Below are 20,220 nucleotides of genomic sequence, written 5' to 3' on the forward strand. Positions count from 1 at the left end.
ATCCTGGACCCGGTCCCTATTCCAATATAAATTATTTTCAGTAGGAGGGTATTAGCAACTTATGGGGGGATAATGATGGGCTTCCTGAAGAATAGGGCACTTATGCTGAGATTTTAGGAGGAGAGGGTGAGGAGGAATTATTGTTGTCATTTAGTCATATCTGAGTCTTTGTGACCCCATGGACCATAACTTTCTGTGAGGTTTTCTTGGCAAGGATACTGGAGTGGTTTGTCATTCTCTTCTCCAGTGGATCCTTTTGTCAGGCAATCAGAAGTTAAGTGATTTGTCCAGGGTCACACAGCCAGGAAGTCCAGATATGAAATCAGGCCTTCCTGACTCCAGGCTTAGTGCTTTTAACCACTGAGCCACACAGCTGCCTCTAAGAGTGAGGAAAAAGCCTTTGTAAAGGCAAAGAGATGGGAGATGGAATATATATAGGGAACAATAATAACAAGACAATAGGGTCAGAAAGTAGGGAATCTTGCTCTCAGGGAGCTTATAATCAATTTATCAGTGGAGAAAAATGCATACATATCCAAATAATCTTACTCTCTAGAAGAGTGAGATAAGTTTGAAAGTTTGCTGAGCAAAGTGCTAGAAACTATTTAAGGAGGGAAAGGTCACTTTCTGCTAGGAAAGTCAGGGAAGGCTTCATGGGAGAGGTGGCATATGACTTGGGGCTTGAAGGAAGGGAAAGACTTCAACAGATAAAAATACATTGGGAAGGTTCTATTCCAGGAATGAAAGACACCTTGAGCCAAGGCTTATCTATCCTCTTTCCCTGCCTTATTATAGTTGGAATTCCTAAACTCTAAGCTTTTGTATCAGAAAGGACTGTAGATGACAATGAAAATGCAAGGGAGTTCCCACAATTTTGGGCCACCCTCAGTTAGACTGGCAAGGCTCATCAGTTCCAGGATAGAAAATGTATTCTATATAATCCACAGAGTGAATGTTGAGCAAAGAAAATCGAGAAATTACCACGCTAAGCTGAGAGTTTAATGAAAATTCTTTCTCACCTCTGCTGATTTCTTCAGGGACCCCCTGCTCCCACCTAATTTCATGGTCTGTCACCTTCTTGGAGTTCCTGGCCTCAGCCAACAAAGGTCTCCGACTTTCTAGGAATGGTCCTCTTCTTGAACTGGGGCTATTGATTCCAATGCTATTCTCAGGAGTTTTAAAATTTTCCAGTTGAGTTATAGGCTATAAAAGGCTCTGGGGGGGAATGTGAGCAGAGGAAAGGAGGAGGCACAGCTCGGGACTGTCCTGCTAATGGGCAGAGCCCCAGCCTGGAGGAGCCAGAGAGGCACCCAAGAAACTAGGATGTCCCAGGGAGAAGGGCTGTCTGCCAGCCAGAAAGGGATAGCACACAGATCCTCAAGTTCATCTCATGGACACAGAGAGATACACTACGCTCCCAAACTAAAGGGCAGAACCAGCCTAGGTGTGTGGAACTGGATCCAAGGACCCATGCTCTGTGGGAGCTCCCTCAGCACTGGAATAAGAACGGAGTAGCTGGGAGAGCAAGGAGACAGCAATCCCACACCCCCTGACACTTAAGCATGAGATAGACTCAGGCAAGGGGGAGAAGGCTGAAAGATGGCGGCACCTCCTCTGTCCCCTTCAGACTACCTCCTCAGGCTGCTGTGGGTGTTCATTCTAACCCAACCCATCACTCTAGAGCCTGAGAGGGCCCTTAGAACACAGCAAAAGATAACAGAGCTGGAAGGGCTTTAGAACTCAGAATGCAGAACAGCAGAACCAGAAGGGGTCTTAGAACACAGACTGGCAGAGCTGGAAGGGCTTTAGAACCCAGAAAGCAGAACAGCAGAACCAGAAGGGGTCTTAGAACACAGACTGGCAGAGCTGGAAGGGCTTTAGGAGCCAGAAAGCAGAACAGCAGAGCCAGAAGGGGTCTTAGAACACAGACTGGCGGAGCTGGAAGGGCTTTAGAACCCAGAATACAGAACAGCAGAGCCAGAAGAAGTCTTAGAACACAGACTGGCAGAGCTGAGAGGGTTTCCCACCACGCTTGATCTGGCTCTTGAAGGAAGAGAGAGGTTCTGTCAGGTGGAGGTGAGAAGGGAGCGATTGCATTGCAGGGTGAGGGAAACAGCCAGCCCAGAGCTATATAAATGAGAGGTGGGCTTGTCACGTGGGGGAAAGAGAGAAGCCACAGGACTGGGGAATAATGTGTAACAAGACTGGAAAGCAGGCTGGGGGCTGGATCCTGGAGGATTTCAATAAATGGTAAATGGAGGGTTTTTTGGAGGGGGACATAATGAATGAAAAAACATTCAGTCCTTTTGTTTAAAACTTTACCTTCAGGGGGCAGCTGGGTAGCTCAGTGGAGTGAGAGTCAGGCCTAGAGACAGGAGGTCCTAGGTTCAAACCTGGCCTCAGCCACTTCCCAGCTGTGTGACCCTGGGCAAGTCACTTGACCCCCATTGCCCACCCTTACCAATCTTCCACCTATGAGACAATACACCGAAGTACAAGGGTTTAAAAAAAAAATTAAAAAAAAAAAACTTTACCTTCTGTCTTAGAATCAGTACTATGTATTGGTTCCTAGGGAATGGTAAGGGCTGGGCAATGGGGGTTAAGTGACTTGCCCAGGGTCACACAACTAGGAATGTCTGAGATCGGGTTAGAATCCCAGACCGCCTGTCTCTAGGTCTGGCTTTCAATCTACTGAGCTAACTAGTTGCCCCTTGAATTTATTCATTCTGACATTGGAGGCAAAGGGATGGACTTAATGACTAGGTCAGCATCATTTACTAGAAAACTGAGCCAAGGGTCTGGTCTTCTTTGTTGGATTTTTTTTAAAAACCCTTACCTTCTGTTGTAGAATTGATAAAAGTATTAGTTCCAAGGTGGAAGAGCAATAAGGGCTAGGCAATCATGGTTAAGTGACTTGCTCAGGGTCACATAGCTGAGAAGTGTCTGTGGTCAGATTTGAACCCAGGTCCTCCTGATTCCAGGCCTAGAGCTCTATCCACCATCTAGCTGTCCCCAAAATAGTTTTTAAATGTATAAAATAAAGTACAGAGAACAATTGTATTAAAACTTATTTTATCAAAATATAAAATATAAACATATAAAAAATTTACAGACCCCCAAAGTAAGGACCCCTGAAGTAGAGTATCACTAGAGGAGCCAGAGCACAAGCGGGAAAAGCAACCCCCATAACCTACTGTTAAAACAAATCTCAGGTACTTTTAAAACCATTTAACTCCCTTCTGACATGAAGCCAAGTGCTGACTCAATTTGCTATTTCCTTGCCCTTGGGCTTTGCCACTTCCTTCTCAGTGTACAGAACATTGGAGAATTGTATCAAATCAGGGCGAGGCTTCCCGAGGCAGGGGGCTGAGCTCCTTGATCTCCTGGAAGCCTTTTCTAGTCAGAGGATTTCAATAAAGATGCTTCCCAACTAAGAGCCACATCTCCCAGTTCCATTTTGTTAATGGATAAACCAAGGTATCAACATCTGAGCTTTAAATTAGCCAGAGCTGACAGCACAGCAGGAGACCTAGAGACCTGGTCAGGTCACCCACTGAAGCCAGAATGGGGTGAAACCCTACTTCTTGCAGACAGCCCCCCTCTGCCCAGTGGTATGGGCAGATGCATAGGAGCCAGGAACCCAGGAGGTGGGGTCCTGCCTACACTATTACAAGTGCTACACCTCCGGTCTAGATGGGGTTGCTCTTTATTCCCAAACCATGCTGGAAACTCTACCTATGGCCGTAGGGCCATGACATAGTAGAAAGAGGGTTGAACTTGAAAACAGAAGGTCTTTGGGTTCAAGTTCTGCCATTTGCTTGAGCGAGCTACTTCACTCTCCCAGTATTAATTTCCTTATCCACATAGAGTGGGAAAATGATGCTTTTCCTGACTAATTCACAGGATATTTTGAGGAACAAATGAGAGAATGTATGGGAAAATACTTTGCTAGTCATAAACTTTTGTTCAAGACAGATCGTGTTGGATAACTCTAAGTGGTCCTTGGCAACCCTGGTGGTCCTCGGACTAAAGGAGCTGGGAAAGGAAAGGCTAAGGTAGCTTCAGTTATGTCAGGAGACATTATATCACCAGATCCTGTTCTTGTTTTGCAGTGCTTTTAAAAAATCTTTTAATTAATTAATTTGTTACATTAAAGTTTCCAGGTATCTCACTTTCTCCTTTCCCCCGTTGTGGTAGAGAAGGCATCATTTGACACACACACACACACACACACACACACACACACACACACACACACACATATATACACACACACACTATATCTTGCTTATTTCTATTTATTGATTCTTTCTCTGGAGGGTAGACATACCCAATATTTCTGTTGTATATAATGCTATCTTGGGTTTTGTTTTTTGGTGGGGTTTTTTTTGTATATAATATTATCTTAAGTTTTTGGAGTCATTGAGAAAAACCAGAAGGCCAGCCCTCTTGTGACAAAGGGTTAAAATAACCCTTTTCTACCTCCAGCAGATGATCTTTGGATGAATTCTATTTCTTTCTTTTATTTTTCTCTGGCATGCCTTGTATAGTAGGGAGTTCCCCATCACTAGAGGCTAAGTAATTGTTCATCCAGGATGCTGTAGAAGGGATCCTTGACACGTAGGGGATGGCTAGGATGTCCTTTAAGGTCTCCACTCTAAAATGCTGTGATGCTGTGGGATGTCAGGCTTCCTCTACCATTTACTAAGAAGCCTCCTTGAAGGCAATGAAAGATACAGGCCATGAAAGCATGAATAGGCTTCCCCAACAAGATCCAAAGACGTTTATTCCACCAACCAGGTAAAGCTAGCAGTCCCTAGGGGCTCTGCCATTGAATTTATTAGCCTTTAGAAGGCTCTCATAATGGGGTAACATCTAAGAATAAGAAATTAGTCTCATTAGCAAGGGGAAATGGTTCCTGCCATCACAGGCTTATTAATTGACTATCATTGATTTATACTGAATCACAGAATCACCGAGGCTCCCAACTGGAAAAGATCTCAGAGGACGGGGGCTCCAACCCACAGATCTGAGCAGGTCATCCCCAGAGAACGTCCTCAGCAAGTGGTCATCCACTTCCTTTGAAGATCTCGAGAGATGAGGAGCCCGTGAGCTGCTACCAAGGCAGTACGATTCCCTTTGGGAGAACCCTTCTCGGTAGAAAGCTTAAATGTAATTTTTGTACCCCTGCCCAATCGGCCATCTCAACTGGCACAGATATTCCATGTGCTTACAGCAACCAGCCACAGGCTCCTCCCACTACCCCCAAAATGTCACAGGCATCTCCCCTGAACTCTGCATAAATTACTCAGGCTGGGCTCATAGGAGCTAGAACGCTCATGACCTTTAGTTGGTTGCTATTTTTTTTTGGTCAACAGGAACATTCTTTTCATGGGGTAATAAGACAATGGGATGGCATGTGTCCCACCTCCCCTCACCCCATTCCCCATGGGGATTCCTGGGCTTTCTTCCATCCTGGAAGAAATAGTTTGGAATAATTGGGTTCTTCCTGTGGCACAGGGCTTTAAGGACTCCTGTGGAGGAAGAGGAACAATACAGAAAGACTTGGGCTGGGGTCGGGGGGTCAGAAGAGCTGGGTTCCAGTCTTAACTCTGATACTAACTTTCTGAATAACCTTGGGAAAAGTCCCTTCTCTCTCTGGACCTCAGTTTCCCCATATGAAAAGTGAAGGGGTTGGACTAGATGAACCCCTAAGGTTGCTTTCAGCTCTAAAAATGCTATAATTCAAGTCAATTCTCCAGGAGCTCAGTTCTTGGCTTATATCCTTTCTGCAGTGTTTGGGTGGGTCATTTACTGGTATTTGGAGTTCCGCCGAGTGAAAAGACAGGAGATGGGCAGCTCTCTGTGGGGGCTGAGGTAATAATAATGGTGATAATTATAATAATAACCTGAGAGGCAGTGTGCCACAGTGCATAAAGAACAAGGCTTGGGGTTGGAAAAACATGGGCTCAAGGCTTGTCTTGGGCACATACTATCTTGGTGACCCTGGGTAAACCTCTCTATGTCCCACATAACTTTATAATTATGTTACAGAAAGCTACATTTGTAAAGAGAGTTTTTACACAGAAGTCTCTTACATCAATGAAATCACAGAACCAGACCAAAAAATCCCTTTATAGTCTTATACTGCATATTCCTCAGAACAACTTCATAAATTAAAGTATGGATATGTTATTGCCCCATTTTACAGAAGGGAAAACTAAGTCACATTGAGTTTAAATGACTTATTTAGAGCTCAATTGGTCAATAAGTAAGAGTGCCTGGTCCTGAACTCTGCCATGCAATAATAGCTCCCATTTCTCTGGAGCTTCTACATTGACCAAAGTGCTTTGCTTACAATAGTCCCATTAGACAGGTAGCACAGGTATTTTTATCCTCATTTCATAAATAAAGAAACTGAAGGTCAGAGAAGATAAGGAGACGAAAGCCATTAGCTAAAAGGTCAAAAGGATGCACATTATGACTAAATACATCTTAAGAGAGATGAGGAGAAAAAAAGACCCATCCCAGATTGCTACCACTCTGATGCAGAATCCCATCCAGACTGCAGTTCAACATTCAGCCCTGCCTATTTGGGGTTTCTAGTTCTGTACTTAGATGTTGCTTGATCCAAATCTATCTTTTCTTTTACTTGTTCTGTGTGACCTCAGAGGAAATGGATGGAGAGGAAATGGGAGGCAGATTTGAGTTTAAACTAGATAGAGGGGGGCAGCTGGGTAGCTCAGTGGATTGAGAGCCAGGCCTAGAGAGGGGAGGTCCTAGGTTCAAATCTGGCCTCAGACACTTCCCAGCTGTGTGACCCTGGGCAAGTCACTTGACCCCCATTGCCTACCCTTACCACTCTTCCACCTATAAGTCAATACACAGAAATTAAGGGTTTAAAATTAAAAAAAATTTAAAAAATAAACTAGATAGAATTTTGTGATGATCAGAGCTTCCCAACAATGAAATGAGCTGTGCTAGCAAGAATTGAGCCACTTGCCACTGGAAGGGTACAAAAGGAAGCTGGATGCCCTTTCACTGGGGATGCCATAGGAGGAATCTATGCTTCAGGTGGCTGGACTAGATGACCTCTGACATCCCTTCCAGCTCTGATATGCTGATTGTGGAATTCTCCCTGCCAGTCCCTTCTTGTGTGCTACCAAAGAAAACTTCAAAAAGATTTATTTACAAGAAAAAAGCATAAATTCACAAATTGAAATTGATATATGAATGAACTGAAATTCCCCACCCAGATGACCAGATGACTTCAGGCTTCCTAAATATATCCTAGTCTAGCTTCCCTCATTTTCTTATATTGCTCCTACTTGGGGCCATCAACCATTTTCCTCCCAAGCTCAAAGGCCCTAAAGAGGACATAGACCCTCCCTCTGGAAAGGCATCTTCCTTTTCCATTCTCCCCTTCCCACTGGCCTGAGTCCCATTCAAATTCTAGGTTCTTTATTATAGGATCATGGATTTAGAATGGGAATGGAACTTAGTCCAATCCCCCTCATTTTACAGATGAGGAACTGAGGGCCAGAGAAGTTGATTAATTTGTGTAGGGTCATATTGCTAGTATTATTGTTATTATTAAAACCTTTACTTTTTGTCTTCGAATCTAGACTGTGTATTGGTTCCAAGGCAGAAGAGAGGTAAGAACTGCTGAATTTATACCCCACAGAGATAATAAAGAAAAAGACTTGTACAAAAATATTTATAGTTGCGCTCTTTGTGGTGGCAAAAAATTGGAAAATGAGGGGGTGTCCATCGATGGGGGAATGGCTGAACAAATTGTGGTATCTGCTGGTGTTGGAATACTACTGTGCTCAAAGGAATAAAGAACTGGAGGAATTCCATGTGAACTGGAATGACCTCCAGGAATTGATGCAGAGTGAAAGGAGCAGAACCAGAAGAACATTATAGACAGAGACAGATACACTGTGGTAAAATCGAATGTAATGGACTTCTCTACTAGCAGCAATGCAGTGATCCAGGACATTTCTGAGGGTCTTATGAGAAAGAACGCTATCCACATCCAGAGAAAGAACTGTGGGAGCAGAAACGCAGAAGGAAAACAACTGTTTGATCACATGGTTTTATGGGGATATGGTTGGGGATGTAGACTCTAAACAATCACCCTGGTGCAAATATGAATAATATGGAAATAGGTCTTGATCAATGACACATGTAAAACCCAGTGGAATTGCTTGTTGGCTATGGGAGGGGGTGGGAGGAGGAGAGGGAAAGAACATGAATCATGTAACCATGGAAAAATATTCTAAATCAATTAATTAAATAAAAATTTTCAAATTAAAAAAAAAGTGGTAAGGACTAGGCAATGGGTGTTAAGTGACTTGTCCAGGGTCACATGGCTAGGAAGTATCTGAGGCCAGATTTGGACTTCCCATATCCAGACCTGGCTCTCTATCTAGTGATCCACCCACCTGCCCTGCTATTATTATTTGTTTAAAACTTCCTGGCACTCCTCTGACACATAACCACATGTGTCCACCTTGAGAACTATGCCACCTCTTCCTCTCTCAACCGAGAAGACAGCACAAAACACACAAGCATGAAAAACAATAGGACGACAGCCTGAGCTGTGCTGGAGCCAGTTCATACCGGCTCTCCAGAACTGATTGCTGAATTTTCAATATGAACATCATATATCAGAAATTGGCAAACACAATAAGTCAAGGCTTGATGAATTGTTTTGCTAGTTGTCTAGTCTTAAGGAGATGATAAAGAAAATGCTAACAATGCAGATTAAACTTAAAAGTGTGTTCAACATTTTCAGAGAGCCAGTAGGTGACTTGGTGGGTTGAGAGCCAGGACTAGAGATGGGAGATCCTGGGTTTAAATCTGACCTCAGACACTTCCCAGCTGTGTGACCCTGGGCAAGTCACTTAACCCCCATTGCCTAGCCCTTCCCCTTCTTCTGCCTTGGTACCAATACTTAGTATCAATTCTAAGATAGAAGGTAAGGGTTTAAAAATAAAAAGAATATTGCTTTCTGGTATGAACTGGTTCTATCATGTCTTTGACCATTAGATAGGCCATCTTTTGAATGATTTGTACATTTCATTTATCCAGGCTCTTTCCAACCTCCCTCGTCCCCCCTCCACCCCCAAAGAGTCAAAGTGATCAGCATGAGTTATCTATTAACATGGTAGAATGGATGAGATTCCGGGTCTGACTAGAAACATCAGAATGTTGTCCTTGAATGCCAAGGGGGAATTCCAGCTGCAAATATCAGTGTTTCTGCCTTCGTGCAGCAGAAGGAAATCTGGATTTGGAATCAGAGGACTTGAGGTCATATCTGAGCTTTCCTCTTTACTATCCATGTGATCACTGCTAATGAGTATCTGAGGATAGATTTGAATTCAGGTCTTCCTGATTCCAGGCCAGCATTCTATTTACTGTGCCACCTAATTGCTTCAACTACCAAGTGCCCAATGCATATTTTTTTTAATTTTAAAATTTAAAATAAAATATAAATAAATAATATTATAATATAAATTAAAAAATAAAATTTTTAAATTTAAAAAATCCTACTTTCTGAATTCTAAGACAGAAGGGTGGTAAAGGCTAGGCAATGGGGGCTAAGAGACTCACCCAGGATCAAATAGCTAGGAAGTGTCTGAGGCCATATTTGAACCCAGGACCCCCGTCTCTAGGCCTAGCTCTTTAGCCACTGTGTTATACCTAGCTGTCCCTCCCATAGAACTTATTCTTCTGGGTACACAATCCCACTTTCTTTCTCAAGGACTCATGTGGCATGATCGAAAGACCCTTGGCCATGGATAATTCTCTTCTGGATAGTCCAGTGGATCAAAATGCTCTCCTAAAACATAGCGCCCAGACCTGGATATGCTAGTCCAGATGTTGCCTGACAAGTATCCAGTACATCGAAACAATTACTCCTCTTGTTGTGATTCAGCCATCGTTACAGTTAAGTTGACTGGAAAGTCTATGGATTAAGGAGCAAGTTAAATGACTTGGCCAAGTTCACACAGCTTATAAGTAGTAGAGCTACAAAGCCAGGCTGAGTCTTCTGACTCCATGTCAGTGCTCTCTCCTTTACCCTATAATGATGCCCTGTTGGCCTCCCATTCCCATAAGAGGGAATTTCTGAGCAGTGGAGTTTATCTTTGGAAAATGGAAGACTCAAAAGAAATTCAATTCAAAAACACCCATTAAGTGATGTACTATAGAAGCAGCCTGGTGTAGTGGTCCTTGGAGCCAGGAAGACCTGGGTTCAAGTCTGACCCTGGACATGCACTGACCAAGTGTCTCAGGAGAGGTCACTTAATGTCTTACTGTTCTAGGCAACTCTAAGATGAGAAGTTATTGAGGAGGGGGCTCAGTGGATAGAGAGCCAGGCCTAGAGTCAGGAGGACATAAGTTCAAATCTGGCCTCAGACACATCCTAGCTGTGTGACCCCGTGCAAGTCACTTAACCTAGCCCCTTTTGCTCTTCTCTCTTAGAATTGATTCTAAGACAGAAGGTAAAGGTAAAAAAAAATTACTGAGAAGATGCTGACCTCCATTGGTAGAAGGGAAGGAATGTTCATCTAAGTGCCTACTATGTGCCAGGCACTATGCTAAGCACTGTACAAATATTCTCTTCTTTGAAGTTCCTCCCCAGGAGCTCCCTAGCCCAGTAAAATCATAGGTGCCACCATAATCCCTGTGTGCTCCAGACTAGGAATGCAAAAACTAGATATGGCTTAGGAGCTGCTCTCCAGGAGCCTGGTTCTAACTGTCTTATGGGGGAAGGGAAAGTACACAAATATTTTTGACAGAAGGCAAAGCAAGATAAGAAAAGTCCAGGCAGTGAGAAACTTGATCAGAGAGAAGAGATATCACTTTCATTGGGGGAAGGAGGGGAAGGAAAGGAGGAAAGGATCAGTGAAATCCATGACCATCTGGTAAACTCCCTTCTGCCCAGGGAATTTGGTTCATGGCATGTAGCCCATGTCAGGGGTTACCCTAGCCACTTGCTCTGAGCAAGGGCTTTGGAAAAACACAGAACTTTAGATTTGGAAAGGCCCGCAGAGGTATAATATAATATAATATAATATAATATAATATAATATAATATAATATAATATAATATAATAATATTTTATGATTGAGTTAGACTCATGCATATAGAAGTCATATTTATAAAGCCCTTCTGAGGGGGGCAGTTAGGTCGCTCGGTGGATTGAGAGCCAAGCTTAGAGACAGGAAGTCCTGGGTTCAAATCTGGCCTCAGCCACTTCCCAGCTGTGTGACCCTGGGCAAGTCACTTAACCCCCATTGCCTAGCCCTTACCATTCTTTTGCCTTGGAACCAATACACAGTATTGACTCCAAGAAAGAAGGTAAGGGTTTAAAAAATTTTTTTTAATTAAAAAAAAATAAAGCCCTTCTAAATCTCCCAGTGCCCCTATGAAATAGGTGCTACAACTCTGCTTAATCCTATTTTACAGATAGGAAACTGAAACTCAAAGATGTCCATTGATTTGTTCAGTCATGTAGCTAGTAAGAGGCAGCACCAATATTGGAACTCTGGTCTCCTGGTTCAAAGCTCCATTGAGTCTTTCCCACAGTGAACTGCTTATACTACAATTTCTAACTAAAGCACAAATCTTAATGATTAATTAAATTATTATGATTAATTAATTAAAACTTCCTTAATGAGGGGCTTTTGAGGATGGCACAGAAGACCCTGGTTCAATTTCCAGCCTTGCTTCTTGACATTTTTGTGACTTTAGATAAGTCACTTCTCCTGCTTGGGCCTCAGATTTCTCATCTTTAAAGTGAGAGGGTTGGATTAGATAGCTTCTGACTTCCCTTCTGATTCTGTAATCCTATGTACTTCGAGTGACAGAGAACTCATTGCCTTTAAAGGCAGCTCATTCCATTATCAGATACCTCTAATTGTCGGAAGCATCTTTAACTGAGCCAAAGTCCATTTCCTTGGTTGCTGTGAGATTGTCAGCAGCCTCCTGGGAACAGAGGTGCTCTCCATGATACACCTATTTCCACGTTTGAGTCATCTCCAGCCCCATTGAAAGCCAAGTGATTAAAATGCCTGTTGACCTCTTCAGCTCATCCAGGGGTAAGCCATCACATCTGTTGTACCTCCCACCTTGGAAGGTTAAGAGATTGGCCACTGAATTGCCTAGTCATTAAAAGAGTGGTAGCAGAAGGGAATATTGACAGAGGTTAGATTATGGTAGGCATTTGGGCCCATGACTCTCAACCAGGAAGCGTCTTTAGCTGAGAACCTGTTTCCTCTTGGTTTTCCAGTTCCCAAGAATATCACATTCTGGGGACAGCTTGGTGACTCAGTGGATAGGGAGCCAGTCCTGGAAACAGAAGGTCTTGGGTTCAAATCTGACCCCAGACACTTCCTAGCTATGTAACCCTGGCCAAGTCACTCAGCCCCAATTACCTAACCCTTTCCACTCCTCTCCCTTCTAAGATAGAAGGTAAGGATTTAAAAATAAAAAGAATATTGCCTTCTCCTCTGAACTGGTTCTGTAATGTCTTTGATCATTTGATCTGTAGGAAGAGGCCACTTCCCCATAAAACAATGAGAATAATAATAACTCATGTGTCAATTGTGCTTTAAAGTTTATGAAGAGCTTTTTTCACAATACCCAAGTGGTATATGGAATGTGAATATTAATTTTATCATTTTGTAGTGGAGGAAACAATGACTCTGGGAGGTTAAGGCCTTACCTCGGATCAAACCACCAGCTAGTGTTAGAATTGGGCATAGAATGAAGGTCGCCTAACTCCAAGAAAAATACTTTCCCAAAACCCTATGCTGAACAAGATCCAGTGTTAGGAGACCAGCCCACTTTTGTTATGATAGGATGTAAGCTCCTTGAGGTCAAGGACTGTTTGATTTTTGTCTTTGGAGCTCCAGGAGAGGCAGAGAGAAGGTATTTAATATAGAAGGTATTTAATAAATGCCTACAGATTGAGTAGTTCATGATCTGCTTTACTGGAGGAAGTACTCACAAGGATTAAAAATAATAATCTTTTGAAGCGCAACAATATTCATTGGTCTTTATAAAGGATTATACTCAGATTGCAATGGATTTTGAGGAAAATTCAGTACCTAATAGCTAAGTGGACCCCTAGGTGTAAGGCAGTTTATTGTAGCCTCTTCCCTGTATAATAAATACACAGACACTCACTGACTCATTCTCCTGCTACCCCTGAACAACATTCCAGCCATGTGATTTCTGTCCTTCATACTCTCCAATTTCCAGAAAGAATAACTGAATAATCCTCCAGTCTCCAACTAGGTCGAAACCTAGAGAAAGATCTCAAAATGTTACTTATTAGCTAGCCACGCTAGCTGCCATTGTCTGCCCCCTCACTGCTAACACCCAAATTTTGCTGAGATTTCTAGTGGGTTACGGTGTCACCCCGTCTTCCCCACCTGCTCAAGGTCTTCATTGTCATCACATCGTTCTTCTGCATCTCAACCTAATACCTGGGGTAATGCCAAAGCTTCTGAAAATGCAAGGTATTCCCTTTACGGTACCAAGAAGGGATGAGAGCAGATGATATTTTAATCTTTGGAGACTAGATATTTTAGAAGGAGGTCTCTAGAAGAGCTATAGAACATTGAATGTTAAAGAAGGATGGGGGTTGAGGGCAGCTATGTGGCTCAGTGGATTGACAGCCAGATCTAGAGACGGGAGATCCCGAGTTCATATTTAGTTTCAGATGCTTTCTTGCTGTGTGACACTGGATAGGTCACTTAACCCCCATTGCCAGCCCTTACTGCTCTTCTGCTTTGGAACCAATACATTAAAGGTTTTTGTATTGTTGTTTTTAAAAGGGACCTTGGAACATAAAATGTCTAAACTAAACTAAAAGGTAGGGCTTTTAAGACTCAGAAGTACCAATGATCTTTTAGTTACCCAGTCCAATGACCTTCTCTCCATCCACATTCTCTCTGACCTTTCTGCAGCTTTGACACTGATAATCACTCTCTCCTCCTTGATACTCTCTTTTCTCTAGGTTTTCAGGCCACCTCTCTCTCCTGGCTCTTAGCCTACCTACCTGATGTCTCCTTCTCTATCTCCTTAGCTTTTCTTCCAGATCATGTCCTCAAACTATAGGTGTCCTTCAGGGTTCTGTCCTGGGCCCTTTTCTCTTCTCTCATACTACTTTACTTAGTGATCATATCAGTTCCCATGAACTTATTTACCTATGCTAATGATTTTCAAATCTACCTATCTTGCCCTAGATTTTCTGCTGACTTTCAACATCACATCTCCAATTGCTTTCAGATATCTCAAACTGGTTGTCCAATAGGCATTTTAAACTAAAACGGATCTCATTATCTTTCCCTCTAAAACCACCCTCCCTCCTACCCTTCCATATCACTGTAGAGGGCAACAACCATCATTCTAGTTCCTCAGGCTTGCATCCTAGAAGTCTTCCTCTACTCCTCATTATCTCTACCTTATCCCATCCATTCTGTTGCTAAGGCCTATCCATTTGGCTTTTGCAACATCTCTCAAATATGCCCCCTTCTCTCCTCTGATATGTCCATCACTTTAGTGTCTCCATAACCCCACACCTGTGAAGTGTCACACAGCTGGGAAGTGTCTAAGGCCAAATATGAACCCAGAATCTCCCATCTCTAGGGCCTGGCTTTCAATCCACTGAGCCACCCAGCTGCCCTCCATCCCCTTCCCTTTTTAACATTCAATATTCTATTGGCCCTTCTAGAGGCATTTCTCTAAATCATCTAGTTTCCAAAGATTTAAATACCACCTGTTCTCTTCCCTTTCTGGTGCTCTTTCCTTTTCAGGAGCTTGGACATAACCATAGGGGAAGGGTATGATGACAATGAAGACCCTGAGCAGAGGGAAGAAGGAGTTTGCATAGCTAGGTCTTCTTTCCTCAAGATTCTCCCTACTCCAATATATCCTCCATTCAGCCTCCAAAGTGATCTTCCCAAAGTGCACAGCCGGTCTTGTCATTCTGCCTCCTATTCAATAAACTCTTTGCCTCCAGGACCAAAATACAAAATGCTCTGTTTGGGTTTCAAAGTCCTTCACAAGCTAGCCACCTCCTACCTTTCCAGTCTTCTTACACCTTACTGACATGTACTTTTTTGATCCAGTGATGCTGACTTTTTGGTTGTTCCACAAACAAGACACTCTTTCTCTGAGCTCTGGTCATTTTCTCTGGTCATTGTCCCACTACACATGGAACACTCTACCTCCTTAACTCCACCTACTGACTTACATGACTTCAAGTTCTAAATTAAATCTCATCTTTTATAGGAAACCTTTTCTAACTCCTCTTAATTCTGGTGCCTTCCTCCTATTAATTATTCCCTATTTATCCTGTAAATGGCCTGCTTTATATATATTTTTGTGCATGTTGGCTCCCCAAGTAGATTGTAAACTTTCTGAGAACAGTCATTGTCTTTTACTTCTTTTTTGTGTCTCCAGCACTTAGCATGGTGCCTGGCACATAGTAGGCCCTTAATTAATATTTATAGATTGAAAATGTTTACTGATTGATCACTTAGTCTAATTGCTTCATTTTATAGAGGGGGGAAATTGAGATTCTAATTTATAGGAAATGCCTTGCTCAAGGTGACACAGTCATTTAATAACTAGGATAGAAATGGAACCCAGGAGTATTGACTCCCAGTCCAGTGCTAAAGACTTGAGCTACATCCATTGAAGAGAAAAGGCAACATAGATCCCAGAGTGAACCAGAAGCCAGCCATCCTTGTTGGTCCAGAAGATGATCCCCAAATAGAGGATGGAGCTATAGTATGAACATTCGAACACTCCCATGCCTGGAAGGATTGGTGAATCTGGGAAAAAGTAGACATAGGAGCCAAAGAAGAATTACAGATGAAGGAGGGAAATGGTGAATAAAATTACAGTGAATATTTCAAGGAATAGCAAGATGTGCAAATATATTCATAGCCAACAGGATATAAAAGAGAAAACTGATCCATTACAAGAGGTAATGAGAATTAGAGATAAGTGATAAGAGAGAAAGTTTGTCAGACACTCCTCTTACTTTTTATTTTTGTTTCTGCTGCATTATGGGCAAGGAGTTCAGAATGGATCACTTCTATAGCAACTGTGTCAGATAAGAAGAGGAAATAGGGCTGGATTGGTAGTGGCTAAGGATGGGGAAATTTGGGAGAAAACCAGACAGCCATTTGACAGTCGTAGGGACAGGACCCAAGTAACCTAGTACCTCATGTTCTGCAAGGAGGACAGGAAGAGAGCAATTAGTGAAATATTACCCGTTATTTTTAGCAGCTCTTTGATAACAGGTCAAATACCTCGAAGATGTGAGACACCGAGAAATTGGCAAACACAGCATCATTATCCCAAAGACAACGGCAGTCAGTAAGGCAGCAGTGAGTAATGACGGCAGGAATCAGCCTTGACACTGCCTAAGGACTAGCCTGAGATGAGCAAGGGAACACCTTGAGGACTGTAATTTAATTGGGCCTGCCAGCTGCTGACTGATCACAGAATTTTAGAGCTGGAAGGGACCTTACAGATGACTGAGTCCAATCCCTTTGTTTTACATAGGAAACTGATCTCTGAGGAGAAGCAGGTTGTCCAAGGTCATACAGGAGGTTGGCAGAAGGGGATGGGACCACTTCTTTAGACTGTTTCATCAAGCAAGATGAAACTATCATGTTGGCTTAATAAGGCTGAGAAAGCATGGAGGAAAATGGACATCTTTGTAATGAGAATCATCATGATGGAGAGGAAAGAGCACCAGACTGTGAGTCAGGAAATCTGAGTTTTTGTCCCTGCTCTCCTATTAGCTTACATATATATGTCTTTGAACAAATCCTTTCTCCTCTCTGAGTCTCAGGGTTTTTTTTCATCTATAAAATGGGGAGTCAAACTTAATGATCACTGAAGTCTTTTCCAGCTCTTCTATTTCTTTTCCAGCTATTCTATGATTCCCAAAGATTCTTCATAGAGCAAGAAGGCACTCCTCACCAATGGGCTTAGAATTACATTTGGAGCACTTTCTTCAAAACCCTGAGGTAGGTAGTATGGGGGTTTGCTGTTTTCATTTTACAGATGAGGAAATCCAGGATGAGAGAGATGAAGTGACATACAATTGTGTCACAGGATTTACTTGCTTCATTAATGAGTCCCAGTAAAACTGAACTCTGGACATCCAAGACAACTTACCTCCTTTCCCTTCTTGCTCCAGGATGGCCCTGATACTTTGATATTTCATAGAATTATAAACTTTCAAAAGAAGAAATTGGAATGGCCTGTCAGAATTTTTTAGATTAAGCTTTCTATATGGTTCTTAACATGGGAGGGCAGATCTTGCTATCTGAAGATTGATCAAAGTCACTGGAGAAGTTTATTCTGGGAAAAGAACATTTGGGGGTATATAATAGCTTCTTCTATATATTTAAGGTTCTCTCTCATGGGAGACGGATTAGACTTGTTCTGTTTGGCTGAAGAAGGCAGAATTAAGAGAAAATGGAAGTTGTAAAGAAGCAAATTTACACTTCATGTCAGGAAAAAACTTCCTAATTACAAGAATTGTCCAGAAGTAGATTGGACTGCCTTGGAAGTAGTGCTCCTCCACCCTCTTCACTGAAGGCTTACTCCCTATCCAATATTTGGTATTTGGGATTCTTGGTCAGGTATTAGTTGAACTACATAGACTCTGAGCTCCCTTCAAAAACTTTGAGATTCTATGATTCTCCAGAGTTCAAAGTCCTATTTAGTAGTGGCTACTTACATACTCTAAAGAAGACTGGCTGAGTGGGACTGACTCTGCTGGTGGAAATCAGCAGCAGTTGTCATCTCTAATGGATTTGACAGCAAGGAGCTTTCTGCTTTAGTTCATCTCTATGATACCAAAATATCCCTGACCCCCTTCCCTGGTCAGCTATGGACACTTCTAGCTCCTCAGGGAAAGGGGAGGACCAGACCTACCATCAGGAAGGAAGCTTAGCAGTTTCATCAAAGCCATTTCTCTCTCAAAGACATAGACTAGGTTCTCTTGTTTTCTCCCACCATGCAGCTTCCCAGAACTTACACTAGATTTCTAAAACCCTTAAGCATTTGATTAGAGAATGAAGGATAGAGAAGGTGGAAAAGAGAGTTGGGCCAGATAATGCTGGCAGGCAGACAGATAGACAGAGAGAGACAGAAAGAAACCGACAGACAGACAGACATATACCATAGAGGATGGGGGAATTCCCATATCTCGTGGGTCCCAGTATAATGTTAACAACCTCCTTCTTCAGCTTCTTTTCACCCTAACCCTGGCTGAAGAAAATTCCACAACACAAATTTGTCAGGAATGAAGATAACCAGTTCTCTTCCAGGAACACATAGAGGTCAAAAGAGGATTAACCCAAGATACCTCTTGTAAACCCAAGTGCTCAATGACCTCCTGACAAATGCTGACCCTTACCAAGATAGGAAAATATCTCTCTTCTTCCCTTCCTCATTCTGAGGATGGGGAATCACAAAATGATAAGAAATTTAGAGATTTATTGACAAGTCAGAATCTAAAGGGAACACCCTACCTCACACCTTGAAATAGCAAGATAAATCCACTGAGCCGAAGTAAGCATCTTACTGGAGGCTTTTTAGGCACGAACTTCCCAGGACCTGCTACTGGATTATAGACACAGCCTCAGAAATAAAGAGGGCAATGCATAAGAGTAAGAAATGAAAATAATAACTAACCTTAAAATGGGCTAGTTCTTCTTTGGGGCAAGAAGTCCCTAGAGAGTAAACCATTTTAGGCAATGCATCACTCCCCATCACACCTCCTTTACTTTCCCCCACTAAGTTTTAGTAGGAAGAAGAACATTCTCTTTCAGATCTGGCCTAGAAAGCCAGTGTTGTTTTCTGGGAAACAGTAGTCTGATCTGGGAAAGTAGGGAGAAGCCCTCTTCCCTAGCAATGGATGAATGAGGAAAAGCTCATCCTCTTCAAATAGATAAAGGAAATGAAGAAGGAGGGGCTATTATTTCTGTTGCCCATTCCCACTTTACAGTTCACATCCTGCTTACCCAAGATCACTGTCTTTCCATTTCTCTTTCTGTACCTCATTACCTGGAAGCTCCACAAAAGTTTCTGAGACTGCTTTCCTACTCCCATTTTGGCCATAGCTTTTTCCACGGGAGAAATGAGAATTTACGGGGACCAAGCTTACCTTGGCAGCCACAGAGGAGTTGGGTTTCTCCAGTAGGTCCCATAACTTCTTCCTCTTCTCAGCGCAGCATGTGTTGTCAAATTCCTCTCCTTCTCGCTCCCGCAAGGTCTCTGCCTCCCTCTTCAACTCCTCATTCATTTGTTCTTTTTTCTGGTGATATCTGGCCTGGCAGCAGGACTCTAAGTAGATCTCGTCAATGCCCCAGTAGTCCAGTTCTTGGCTGAAGGAGAGTGCACACATCTCTTCCATCATGTGCAGCTTGCCAGTGCGGTAGAAGTTCAGAATGGATGTGAAGGCTCCTGGATGGCGGTCGAAGAAGTACTCGTTGCCGTCCAAGCTGTAGTCGTCGCAGACGTCCATGAGCGAGTCGTGAGTGTTACAGTCTCTGAGTCGGCCCAGCCGTGTGCGGGGCAGGCGGTCCAGGGTCCGCCACAGGACCTCGTGGGCCAGTCCTCCGACGTTCAGTTTGACCCGACGGGAGCATGCCTTGCTCCGGATGATCTCCATGGGGTCTGGCGGCAGGGAGGACGTGGAACGGGAGCCATGCTTCGTCATGCCCGACGGCATCGCTGGTCCAGCCGCCTCCACTCGCCCTCCCTCCCGCCCCCCCTTGGCCCAAGTGAATAGATCAGTTAGTCCGACCCGAGACCCGGAGGGGGGCTGGGAGTGCTGGGTCCAGCCCCCTGGAGGGAGGTCTTTGTCAGCGGTGGCTCCTCCTCATGAGTCCCCCTTCACCTCCATCCCGACAGCTGCAAGACAGGAAGAGAGGTCGAATTCATTTCGCCTGGGCAGGGGCGGCCCGGACCCCTAGTCCAGACAGAGACGCCCCCCTCCCTTCCTCCCACTGTCTGTTGGTCCTAAGGCCGCTCTGTCCACCCAGTCAGCTGCACGCTTGAGCCTCAGGGCTAAGAGGCTCTGGACTGGAGGCGGAGCGACCAGAGCGCTGTCCCTCCCGTTAGTGCTGAAGCCCGCCTCCTTCCTTCTATTCCTACCCAGAGGTGGC

At 43.5% G+C, this 20,220-nt stretch overlaps 1 protein-coding gene across 1 annotated transcript in view; it reads right to left on the minus strand.

Moving 5' to 3' along the window:
• Positions 1-19,784, minus strand: part of KCNB1 (potassium voltage-gated channel subfamily B member 1) — a 124,760-nt gene extending 104,976 nt beyond the window's left edge. The window contains exon 1 of the mRNA XM_044661101.1: positions 19,218-19,784. Coding sequence (XP_044517036.1) covers positions 19,218-19,784 — 567 coding nt within the window. The remainder of the gene's footprint in view (positions 1-19,217) is intronic.
• Positions 19,785-20,220: the final 436 nt, after the last annotated feature.

The sequence above is a fragment of the Gracilinanus agilis genome, chromosome 2 (genome assembly GCF_016433145.1).
Source record: "Gracilinanus agilis isolate LMUSP501 chromosome 2, AgileGrace, whole genome shotgun sequence".
NCBI lineage: Eukaryota > Metazoa > Chordata > Mammalia > Didelphimorphia > Didelphidae > Gracilinanus > Gracilinanus agilis.